At 47.0% G+C, this 12,461-nt stretch overlaps 1 protein-coding gene across 2 annotated transcripts in view; it reads right to left on the reverse strand.

Moving 5' to 3' along the window:
* Positions 1–3,906: 3,906 nt before the first annotated feature.
* The window catches only part of ESR2 (estrogen receptor 2), a gene marked incomplete at both ends in the record, with an annotated part of 48,795 nt that continues 40,240 nt past the window's right edge, over positions 3,907–12,461 (reverse strand). For both annotated transcript variants that reach the window (XM_080706862.1, XM_080706863.1), the window contains 2 exons: positions 3,907–4,093; positions 6,634–6,814. In XM_080706862.1, coding sequence (XP_080562988.1) covers positions 3,907–4,093; positions 6,634–6,814 — 368 coding nt within the window. The remainder of the gene's footprint in view (positions 4,094–6,633; positions 6,815–12,461) is intronic.

Genomic DNA, 12,461 nt, shown 5'->3' on the forward strand with positions numbered 1-12,461 from the left:
TTCCTGAGAATAGCCTCGAACCTGTGATCCTCTTGTCTCAGCCTGCCAAGTGCTGGGATGACAGATGTGTGCCACCATGCTGGCTTGTTTTGTTCTTAGAATAGTTAAGACTCCCCAAAGTTGTTATTTGGCTGACAGCTCAATCTTATGGTCCCATATCAATTTTTCAAGAAAAATCTCATTAGGATTATTTTGGGGTTTAATCCATTGTAGTTAGTCCTCGTGTGTGATAGGCCTAAGGACAGACAGAGACAGTGAAAACAGGAAGCTTTAGTTAAAACAAAACTCACTGAAAAATCACCACGTGAGCCAGGCGCCGTGATGCACTCCTGTAATCCCAGTATTTGGGAGGCTGAGATGAAAGCATCGTAGGTCCAAGGCCAGCCTCAACAATTTAAGCAAGACTGTTGCAATATTTAAATATATATATGTCTGGAGATGTAGCTCAGAGGTAGAACGCACCCCACCCCACCCCCCGTTTCAATTCCCAGTGATATACACACACACACAATTAGTGTGTGGCTCTCCTAGGTTTAACCCTCTTTAAGGGACAAGTTCACTCCCAGTGAATTCTATGTGTTGAGGATATCCCATTGCAGTCAGCTTATTCAGATGTGTCTCTATGACTCTACTCGTGTTTCTGGAGATAAGCCTAAATCTCCCTCATTTCCTTCACGTATGTTCCTCTTAATAAATGAGCGCCGACAGATGACGATGGAGGAGAGGAATGCAGCGGTGCCAGCGTAAGGCGGAGCCGAGGCGCACGTTCCACTGCACAGTGAATGCAGTGTCCTTCTGGTTGGTGCAGTAACCTTATTCCTGTTTACAGCTGTCAGATCCTATTCACCCTGGTTAATTCCTTTTAAAAACTAAACCTGAAAACACTGAAATCCGCACTCAGCTACCGAGAACTCCTGAATAGCTCTGGAGGAGCGTGGACTGTGTGGGAGGAATGATGCCTCCCAAGAAGACATCACAACGACAGCACTTAGGAATTAAATAGAAACGACTAGCCTTTAAAGTGGACATCAAGGATTCTTCTAGCACATGAAAAGAGCAGCCTGACACATTCATCCTTAGAGGATATATTTGGACCAGATGGGCAGATATATGCAAAACATTTCACCAGAAAAGAGGGGAAGGCCCCAGGAGATGCAAAACAATAAATGCCCTAAGAGCACCAAGCATGCTATCTCCTCCCCAAAAAAGGCCCTCAGGTTGGACTATGCAGTATCCCCAGTGCACCCAGGCAAGACCTGAGCCGAGAGGAAAAGCCAGAAGTATTACAAGCAGCCTGAGAGGCAGGCAGAAGCATTCATGGACAATCACGAACGGCCACCAGATGAGCAGCACAGGGCAGAGGCGCTCGCCTAGGACGCACAGGCCTGGGTGCCACCGTGTGCCCGGCCAGCTCAGTCCCATCTGCTACCTCCCTTCAGTATCAAAATTCAACCTAAAAGATTCCCTGTGCCACATGCTAATTAGGCAGTGGCTTGGAACTCATTTTACGGTTTATTTTATTTTTCTTGCTGGGTAGTCTCTTTTTAAAATATAGTTAATAGGATATCACTGGCAAATAATTGTTCAAGGCTGCCTTCTTTGCCTCCCACTTCTTGAGATTCTAGGCTGGCCAGAAAGCAAGCTGACCTTCTGGATGACATTTATTCTGTTTCCTATGAAATCAAGTTTATGTTTTCTGTATTGAATCTCTCTAAGGCTATAACAGTTGAGTCTCTAAGAATCATTTTAAACTGACTCAGATTACCAGCATAAAGTGTGTCTGGTGTTCAAGGGCTTCCAAGACAAAATCAAGTTCAACTATTAGTGAGATTGCACCAATATCATAATTATAAATTACCCAAGTTCTCACTAGCAGAAATCAACTTTTATAACTTCATTGTCCTGATGACTTAGTAAATACATGATGTGCTAGCCCAAGGAAGCCTATTTTCAAAAAGAAAATGGATTTAATACTATATTTCAAGGGGAAATTTTTAAACAGGACTGTAAAAACAACAGGATAATTTAACTACTCACTTTGAAAGTATAACTGTTATACATTTTATACATTTGCATCCTCAAGATTTGACTGAATTTTTTTTTTTTTTTTTTTTTTTTTTTTTTTTTTTTTTTGGTGGTACTGGGGATGGAACCCAGGGGCTTTCTACTTCTGAGCTACACTCCAAAACCTCTTTTGTAATTTATTTGGAAACAGGGCATAAGCCAGCTGAGGCTGTCTTCGAACCTGAGCAATCCTCCTGTCTCAGACTCCCAAGCACGTGGATTACAAGCATGCGCCACCATGGCCAGCTGAAATTTCCAGTTTTTAAAAAGTGAGTTAAGAGGGATATGGTGTTGCATGCCTGTAATCCTAGTACCTGGGAAGCTGAGACAGGAGGATCACAAGTTTGAGGCCAGTCTCAGCAACTTAGCGAGACCCTCAGTGACTTAGTAAAACCCTGTTTCAAAAACAAGAAAATAAAATGAAGCTGGGAATGTAGTTCAAAGGTAAACTGCCCCAGGTTCAATCCCTAGTGTTAAAAAGTTAAAATTCTCATTTTAAAGGTGCTTTAGCCAGGCATGGTGACGCACGCTTGTAATCCCCGCGCTTGGGAGGCGGAGACAGGAGGATCGGCGCAGGTTCAAAGCCAGCCGCGCTGGCTTAAGAGACCCTGTTTCCAAATAAAAAAGTACAAAAAATAGGTCTGGGAGTGTAGCCCGGCGGCAGAAAGGCTTTCAGGAACCCCAGTACCACCAGGGAAAAAAAAGTGCTTTAATCTTCATTTCCTATATATATTACACTTTTACTAAGTTTCTATTTTACCCAGCCCACCATATAAATATTCTGATAAAAGAATTCTTTGCTATAGTTACCCCTAAATATTCTTTTTAAGAAGAGTTTATAAACCATGTCTCCTTGTGCAAATGGTGTGCTTATCAGGTCTACACAGCGTGGCCCTGAGGCTGATGTACTGGTGTGTAGTCACACCCTGCACATCCACAGCTGGCTGTGTCTGCACTGTCCCTGGGTGGCTGGCATGGCGGCTGCCTCTGATGTGCAGGACGGAAACTGCATTCACGGCACCCCGGGGAAGCGCTGAGGGCTCCACACCCCATTCCTGCAAACGTGGGGTCTCTCTATAGCACTCATTGAAACAATAGTTTTAAGAAGGCTCAACTCCAGGGACAGAGAGGTTTAAATCTCCTACAACCCTCTGTGAAAGAACTCACACACACATACACACACACACACCACATAATTAGGCTCTACGCAAATCAAGAACCAAGAACGGCTCCTGTGCAAAGACAGCAACAAGGTAGAGAGGAAGAACGTGGCTGCATCCCAGCCTGACCACTGAGCCCTGGTCTTTGACAGACTAACATCAAAACGTGGCCGCAGCCGTCACAGGCCTGTGAGATGGGTGAGTGAAGCTAATCAATCGATTGTCGTGGTTTCCAACCCTACAAGGGGCCGCGGAGGAGCACAGATGCAGGGCAATTGCGAAGGCAGCATGGGCGCACAGTAAGGCTTGGTCCACTTACAAACACGTCGCATTCCCTCCACCCTTTCTAATTTGCAACTCCCCTGTTGGATTTCCACTATTCATTCCAGAACCTTTAAAAAGTTTTCCAAAAGGGTGGGCGGAGATGGAAAGCACAAAAGGAACTGCACTGAGTCCTCTACAGCCATGCGAGACTGGGCTGTGCATTCGGATGTGCTCCTGGTACAAGGAAAAGCGCTGGCTTTCTTACCCCGACTCCTGGGAAGGACGGCGCGTGACGGAGGCTGCCATGTAACCAAACACGGGGCACTCGGCCGGAAAACGACGGAGCCAGGCCACGGCCTGCTGGAGTTCATGCTCCCACCCGACTTCCTCTGTGGGCTCTTCACCTCCAGGCTGGGCATCACTGCAGCTGTGGGTTCTGGAAGCCCTCTTTGCTCTTCCCGTCCTCTGCTGAGCCGCACTCGGGCCCCGGGACTGAGGACTTGTGCCCACGAAGTGTGTGGGCATTCAGCATCTCCAAAAGCAGGTCATACACTGGGACCACATTTTTACACTTCATGCTGAGCAGGTGTTCCATGCCCTTGTTACTATGGGGACAAAAAGGTGCTGAAATTGATTTTCTCGAGGCAGCAGCAGGAATGCTGAAATCTCCCCCAGTCTGCAGAGCCAGTCTACCACATACATAGGTGCAGGCATGCACATGCACGCGCGCGCACACACACACACACACACACACACACACACACACACACACACACACACGTGCCTCTGCATTCCTCCCAGCCCACTGCTCTACAGAGCATGCATCCAGCCCCCTCTATCATCTATATTCACAGGCAAAGACAACATCGTCTTGACTTCTGTGCCCCGCACGATGGCCTGGCCCAGCACCTGCCGCATAGACGTACCTTCGGCTCTCATTACTTATGGCGGGTGTGTTCCATAAAGTCACTGTACACACTGAACTAGCGAACACTGAGTCATGGCCCCAAGGGTGTATACACAGCTTCCTATGAACCTCTGCCCAACATTTTCATCAGCTGACCAACATGCAACCTTTTTTAAACATGTTTCTGTATAAAGATGACTAATTTTGCATATATTGTAGATTCATTAACCCTGAACTCAAAACCAACACCACTAAATGCCTGAACAAAACATCTAAGATATATATTTTCTCTGAAAGGCACATCACAGCTTTCTTGTACCTAGGAACCCAAAGCACACTCCAACACTACCTCAAGGGGCCGTTTTAAAATGAAACCACCCACAAGAAAAACACAAAAATGTGAAACCATGACTCTAAATAGAATGGAGCCAGGTATGGTTGTGTACACCTATACCCCAGCTATTACTAAGAAGGCTGAGGTAGGAGGATCACAAGTTTGAGGCTAGCCTAAGAAAATTAAACCCTGACTCAAAAGTTGAAAGGGTGTGGGAGCTGGGGCAGCAGCTCAGTGGTAAAACATACCCTGAGTTCAATTTTCAGCACAAGAGAAAACAGTAATTTAAGCAACAATTATAGCTGGGTGTGGTGGCGCACGCTTGTAATCCCCGCGCTTGGGAGGCTGAGACAGGAGGATCGCACAGGTTCGAAGCCAGCCTCAGCTACTTAGTGAGGCTCTCGGCATCTTGGTGAGACCCTGTTTCTAATAAAAAAAAAAATATATATATATATATATATATATATATATATATAATAGGTCTGGGAGTGTATCCCAGAGGTAGAAAACCCCTGGGTTCCATCCCCAGTACCTCCAAATAAATAAACAAACAATTGTTTACAAGTGTGCAAGAGCTGAAGTGGGAGGGCAGAGCAACTTCAACTGGGAGCACGTATATTGAGCAACTCAAAATTTGTGCCACTCTGGGCATGACCTCAGAGGTGCCACAAATGCTAATTTGGGCTTACAAATATATTTTAGCAAGCAGGTAAACTCACAATATGGAATTCAGAAATACTAAGAATTGACTGCGTCTGTTCTGCAAATGGCCATGAGTTGAATGATCACGTACAAGAAAACGGGAGTCTGGTGCAGAGGTGCACATCTATAATCCCAGTACTTGAGAGACTGAGGCAGGAGGATCACGGGTTCGAGGACAGCCTCAGCAACTTAGTAAGAGTCTATCTCAAAAAAACAACAAAGATGATACGTGGGCAGCAGTCTTTATTTCTCCCCCTTGATAAAGTTCTTGAGGTGCACAGAGCCCTTGGACCTTCATCCTAAGGGGAACATGGCCTTCCAGCCTCATCGGCCCCCGGCCAGGGTTACCCTCCTGGATGGCCCCGGGCACTGGGTGTCATTGCGCTGCCAAAGCCATGGCAGCACTGCCCTTACCTCAGCACACCTGATTTACTTTTCCTGATCAGTGGATTCCCATCACAGCCCTGCCTACCTAAACCTGTTGCCAAGTTCTCTTAGGTCTCCTTTTGTGTGTGTGGAGAGAGGGGCATTGGGGATTGGACCCGGGGAGGTTTACCTCAGATACACCCTCATCGCCCCCCTGTTACTTTGTTTTGAAACAGGGTCCCACTAGGTTGCTAAGTCTCACTAAGTTGCTGAGGCTGGTATCAAACCTGCAATCCTCCTGTCTCGGCCTCCCAAGTACTGAGACTACAACTGTGCACCCCATGCCTGACGAGGTCGCACCCTTAATATCCTCATGCTGTCAGGAGAAAGAACACAGTTAGGGAAGCTTCAGGCTCTTCTCCAAATCTCCATTCTTGGGGGGCCTGGGAGGCCCGCACTTCCTTAGCCCCTTCACAAAAATGACTTGGAGCCTCAACCCTGGGTGGCTAAGGAGGGGTGTCAGCTCATTTTAGGGGAGGAGCTGCCCCCTTTAGGACTCCATAAACAAGCTCGAGTAAATAACAGATTGGCCACCACCCAATGCCCGGGAGACCCCATAAGACACCACGTGACATTCATTCAACGTTCACTGTGCCAACCTTCAGTTACGGGTGTGTGAACTGGCAAAGCCTCCCCCTCGTTCCCTTTTAGGGGTCCATTTTCACTTAAGGATGACCATTTTGCCTTATCCATCTCACACTCGCAAGCACTTTTCCCAGGGCTCTGAGCGTGCCCGAGCCCACGCCCATGCCCGGGAGCAGCCAGCGGGTCGGTACCTGACGTGCCTGACGTGAGACAGCAACATCAGGAGGTTGGCCAGGCGGATAGACTGCTGCTGCGAGGAGAGGCCGCTCCTGGCGATCACCCAGACCAGAGCATCTGTCACGGCGTTGAGCAGGTGAGTCAGCTTCCGGCTGCTCTCCACCTCCTGGCTCGCTGCAGCCAAAGGGTACATGCCTGGACAGAGAGGGAAGCCCCAAGTCACTGCTCTGAGAAAAAGGAAACCGCAGCCCTGTGCTCAGCCAGCAAGCAGGCCCACATTCTTGAGAAGGACGCCGCGCTGATCTGAGCCGTCCTGGCTTGTGCACAGCCCGTGAGATCTTCAGAGCACCCTGCCGGGGACTCTTCCCCGACAGCCAGCCCACCTGAGCTACGAGGTGGATCCGATGGCCCGGCTGTGGGTGTACCTTCTCAAACCATCACACGGCATCTCACTTTCATGGTGACACACACTTGTAATTCCGGTACTTGGGAGGCTGAGACAGGAAGATCGCAGGTTGGCAGCCAGCCTCAGCTACATAGGCCCTCTGTGACTTAGTGAGACCCTGTTTCAAAATAAAGAATAAAAAAATAAGGCTGGGGTGTAGCTTGGAATTAAAATGCCCTTGAGTTCCATCCCCAGTACGGCCAAAAAAAGAAGAGAGAGGAGAGAGGGAGTGGGGGGGGAGAGGGGGGGGGGGAGATTCTATTTCGAGCCTTAGGAGGACTCCTTGTGTACAGGGAACTTAAGAGGCACGCACCACTGGCCAGAGCCCACGCCTTGTGTTTACCATGTGTCTCTGACTGCCACCTCCGTCCAGGACCTCAGCATCTCATTTGTATGACACCCTGCTGAACCAGAAAGACCACCAAATTGGAGACAGGTCTCGCCTACTTTACATCCACCACCTCCAGCTCTCTGAGCCTGGACTAGCTCCTCCAGCCTCCGTTCCTCATTGAGCAAAGTTTACAGAAAGGTCATCTTAGGTCCCTCCAGGTGGGATCTTTCCCTGGTCCTGCCTTGTGTTTAATTCTACTCTGACTCTGAGATACTCTGATCTGAAATACTGTAACCCCCTGCAAGCCCAACTGCTCAGTTCCCTGAAACATGAGCTTCTCTCCCAGGCTTTCAATTCTGAATTAATAATAAATATGTGAATTCCTCAAAGGAGCTGCAGATTTGCCTATAATGCAAATGTAAGATGACTGGTGCCCCATCACCCAGAGTTCATTTTTGCTCTTGTTTTTATTGTTTTATTTTCTGTTCAAGCTCAGAGGTAGAATGCCTCAAGGTCTATTCCCAGTAACACAGACACACACACACACACACACACACACACAGCCCACCTTTTATAATAGTCTTGAAGTTGCTCCTCTCACCCACTAACCCACCTACTTACCTGTCTCCACAGCGGCTCTTCTGAGCCCCTCCATCCACAGACCTCCCACTGCCCCAGCCATGACCTGCTCTCCCAGTACAGAGGAAATGAGACTCTGCTTTCAACCCCAAAAAGCATAAAGGCCCCCGTGGCTCCCTTTAATGAGCTCCCAGCCCTCCGGGGAGAGTCCCGGCCTCGTGGTGCCTCTGTGAGGGGCCCAGGTCTCCCCATTCTTTTCACCCTCGGTTCTCACCACCCCACCTCGACTCTCTCTTTCAACTTGCAGAATATATGATGCACTAAGCATGCTCAACCTCCTGCTTGGGAACTCTCTCCTCCCTTCTCCATCCTCCCTTCCCCTGCTTGTTTATATCCATCCATCCCTCCATTAGATCTCAGCCTGGTCATGAACTTCCTTCTGGAAGTTTCCCTGGTCCTCCCTCCCACTCCACCCTAAGTCTGGCTTGAGTTCTCCCCAGAAGCTCTGCAGGTTCCCACCCCACAGGGCCACGCTGCGAGGGCACAGACCCCCCCCCCCATGTGTCATTCTAGCCCCTCGCCCAGTGCAGGGCCTGGCACGGAGGAAACATCATTCAGATATGAGGGAATCAGGCTGAGTTCACATAGGTTCAATTTTTTTGCACTTTTTAGCCAGTAACAGCATGATAATTTAAATGTTACTGCAGCTGGGCCTGGTGGCGCACACCTGTAATCCTGTCACTTGGTAGGCTGAGACAGGGATATGACAAGTTCAAGGATAGCCTCAGCAATGTATTGAGACTCTCAACGGTCTAGTGAGATGCTGTTTCAAAACAAACAAAATTTTTTTAAATTAGGTTGTAGCTCAGGGGTAGAATGTCTCTGAGTTTAATATCCAGTACCACAAAAAATAAAATAAAAAGTAAATGTTAATGCATATATTACAAATGCACAAAAATTATTAAGTAAAAATGCAGAGAAGAGCCAGGCATCGTGGCACATGTCTACAACCCCAGTACCTGGGAGGCTGAGACAGGAGGATTGCAGGTTGAAGATCAGCCATAGCTACTTAGTGAGACCCTCAACAATCTCACAAGACCCCGTTTCAAAATCAAAATAAACGAGGGCTAGAAGTGTAGCCCAAAGGTAAAATGCCCCTTAGTTCAATCCCCAATACCATACCAACAAAAAAAAGGTACAAAAAAATATTCGAAGCTCACTGTGCCCACGTTGACCCCAGTGCATAGACAAGTGTTTTAACTGCCATCCAGTCTTCCACCTCACACATGTGCTCGGTGGAGTTCTACTGCCATAAAGAAACATTGCGTCTTGGATTCTAGAAGCCAACACTGTATACCTATACACAGCTCATTCCAAGGTGACCGCATTTGGAAATGTAATCACTGACCTGCCCCCGAATGTTCACAGCAGCACCGCTCATAAACACCTAAGAGTGGAAGTGGGCCGGCCGCCCAGCAACTGATGAACGAGCCAACAGAACGTGGGCTAGCAAAACAATGTGGACAGACGCTGTAGCGTGGGCGAGCCTGGAAAATGCGATACGCTAAGCGGCGAAGCCAGCCATGAATGACCACACTCTTTGATTCCATTTATTTAAAATTGTATGAAGAATAGGCAAATCCCACAGACACAAAAGTAGATCCGTGGTTGCCTTGCGGTGAGGGTTGGGTGGGGAATGTGGGTTGATGGCTGAGGAATACTGGGGAGTTCTTTTCGGAAGCTAAGAATGTTTTAGAATTGATTGTGGTGATGTCTGCACCACAATAGTGAACGTACTAAAAACATTGTATTGTACGCTTTTTTAAATATTTTTTTAATTTTTTATTGAATATAAGTGGTATACATTTAAACTATACTTGGTGCCCTCTTCCCCCCCGCCCCTGTTTTCCCTTCCCCCCTCCCACCAATGATTGTCCAGGGTAACCATGCCATATTCATAATTTTACACATATTCGGATATAGACCCTCATTAATCAAGTTCAGTCTTCCTCCTCCCCTATCTTTCCATTCAAGCTTTGCTGATATTTCCCCTCCATTACCTGGAGTACCACTGGTATCCTCTACGTTCCCTAGTTTGGGCATATTAGAGGGAATATATGTACCTTCTCCTTCTGTGCTTGGCTGATCTCACTTAACATAAAGCTCTCCAGGACTTTCCATCTTCTTGCAAATGGTATTATTTTGTTCTTCTTTATGGCTGAGTAGAATTCCATTGTATTCCCAGAGTTATTAGAGGAGAGCATAGGCTCAACACTACAACATATTGGCACAGGCAGTAACTTTCTCAACAAAACCTCCAAAGCTCAGGAAATTAAGAATTAACAAGTGGGATAGCATCAAACTAAAAAGTTTCTTCTCATCAAAGGAAACTATCAATAACCTAAAGAGGAAGCCTACAGAATGAGAAAAGATCTTTACCAGCCACCACTCTGATAGGGGGCTAATATCCAGAATATACAAAGAGCTCAAAAGACTCTACACTAGCAAAACAAACAACCCAATCAAGAAATGGGCAAATGAACTAAATAGACACTTCACAAAAGAAGAGATACAAAGGGCCAATAGATACATGAAAAGATGCTCTTCATCACTGGCCATCAGGGAGATGCAAATCAAAACTACACTGAGATTCCATCTAACCCCAGTCAGAGTGGCAAGCATAAAGAAATCAAACAACAACAAATGCTGGCGAGGATGTGGGGAAAGAAGAACTCTTTTACACTGTTGGTGGGAATGCAAACTAGTTCAGCCACTATGGAGATCTGAGTGGAGATTCCTAAGAAAGCTGGGAATAGATCTACCATATGATCCAGCTCTACCACTCCTGGGTATCTTTCCAAAGGGGTTGAATTCAGAGAAATACAGCAACATATGCATACCTATCATAGCAGCACAATTCGTAATAGCCAAAACATGGAACCAACCCAGGTCTCCATCAACAGACGAATGGATTGCAAAACTCTGGGAATTGTACGCTTTAAATGGGTGAATTATATGGCAAGTGAATTATGTCACAATAAAGCTGTTGTTGTTGTTGTTGGTGGTGGTGGTGGTATTTGGTATTGGAGTGGAACCCAGCAGAATTCTACCTCCAACTACATCCATCCCCAGCCCTTTTTGTTTGTCTGTTTGTTTATCAAAACAGGGTCTTGCTAAGTTGGCGAGGCTGGCCTTAAACCTGCAAACCCTCCTGTCTCAGCCTCCCAAGTACTGGGATTACAGGTGTGTGCTACACACCTGGATAAAGTTATTATTAAAATAAAAATAGTGCCAGGAGCCAGATACAGTGGTGTACACCTTTAACTCAAGTACTTGGGAGGCTGAGGCAGGAAGATCACTAGTCGAAGGCCAGTGAGCAGTAACTTAGAAAAACCTTGTTTCAAAATACATTATGCTGGGCGTGGTGGCGCACGCTTGTAATCCCCATGCTTGGGAGACAGAGACAGGAGAATCGCGCAGGTTCAAAGCCAGCCTCTCTGGCTTAAGAGACCCTGTTTCCAAATAAAAATATAAAATAGGTCTGGGAGTGTAGCCCGGAGGTAGAAGGGTTCCATTCCCAGTACTACCAAAAGAAATAATAAAATATTAAAAAGTCTGAAAGTGTAACTCCATAATAAAATATTGCTGGCTTCAATTCCAATATCACAAAAAGCAGGGGTGGAGGGGCAGGTGATATAGCTCAGTGGTAGAGCACATACCTGGCGTGCAGGAGGCCCAGGGCTCAATCCCCAGTTCTGCCAAAAATAAAAACAACACCTCAGAACCCAAAAGCACAGAACCAGAAATATCCCTGGGCGGTTTGTGAGCCAGGCTTTCCTCAGCAAAGGTTCTGGTTGTTAAGGCACCCATCATGAGCCAGCCTCGGGCCTCTGCAGCCTCAGGTCCCATGTCCCCAAGTGGTTAGAGGAGAAGAGGGGCTGCAGACTTATCAAGGCATCCACCATAGCCATTTAATACGTAGGGGAAATGTGTATAACAGAAAGACTAACTCTAATACACAACCACCCCGGAGGCACTGAGCTGGAGAAAACCCACTTTTGCTGCCTGACTCTCTAGGCATTCCCACAGCCTCTCACTCGCCCAACAGGTGTCTACAGTGTAACCGCTGAGGGGCCCTGGGCAAGGAAAGGACAAGATGCGAAGCCCCGCCAGTCAGAAACATAGGAAACCACAAAAGCAACCCCTCCGCCCCAGAGGCGGGGATACCAGTTAGGGCTCATCGGAGAACAAAATTAAATTACTTTTCACAAAACTAAACAATTTAATTTAAAAATAGCAAGATTTTGGCACAATGCCCCACACATACCAAAGAAAGTAAAATAAAATCAAGGACATCCTCCTGTTTCATCCTTATCGCCTGAGAACAGCTGCGTATTCCTCCAGATAGCCCACCTGCCGGTGTTGTGAGAATCACAAACCCCAAGATTTATCACAAAGGATGAAGATAAAAGCTTCCTTGGCTGAAA

Source organism: Muscardinus avellanarius (genome assembly GCF_963383645.1).
Source record: "Muscardinus avellanarius genome assembly, chromosome: 12".
Lineage (NCBI taxonomy): Eukaryota > Metazoa > Chordata > Mammalia > Rodentia > Gliridae > Muscardinus > Muscardinus avellanarius.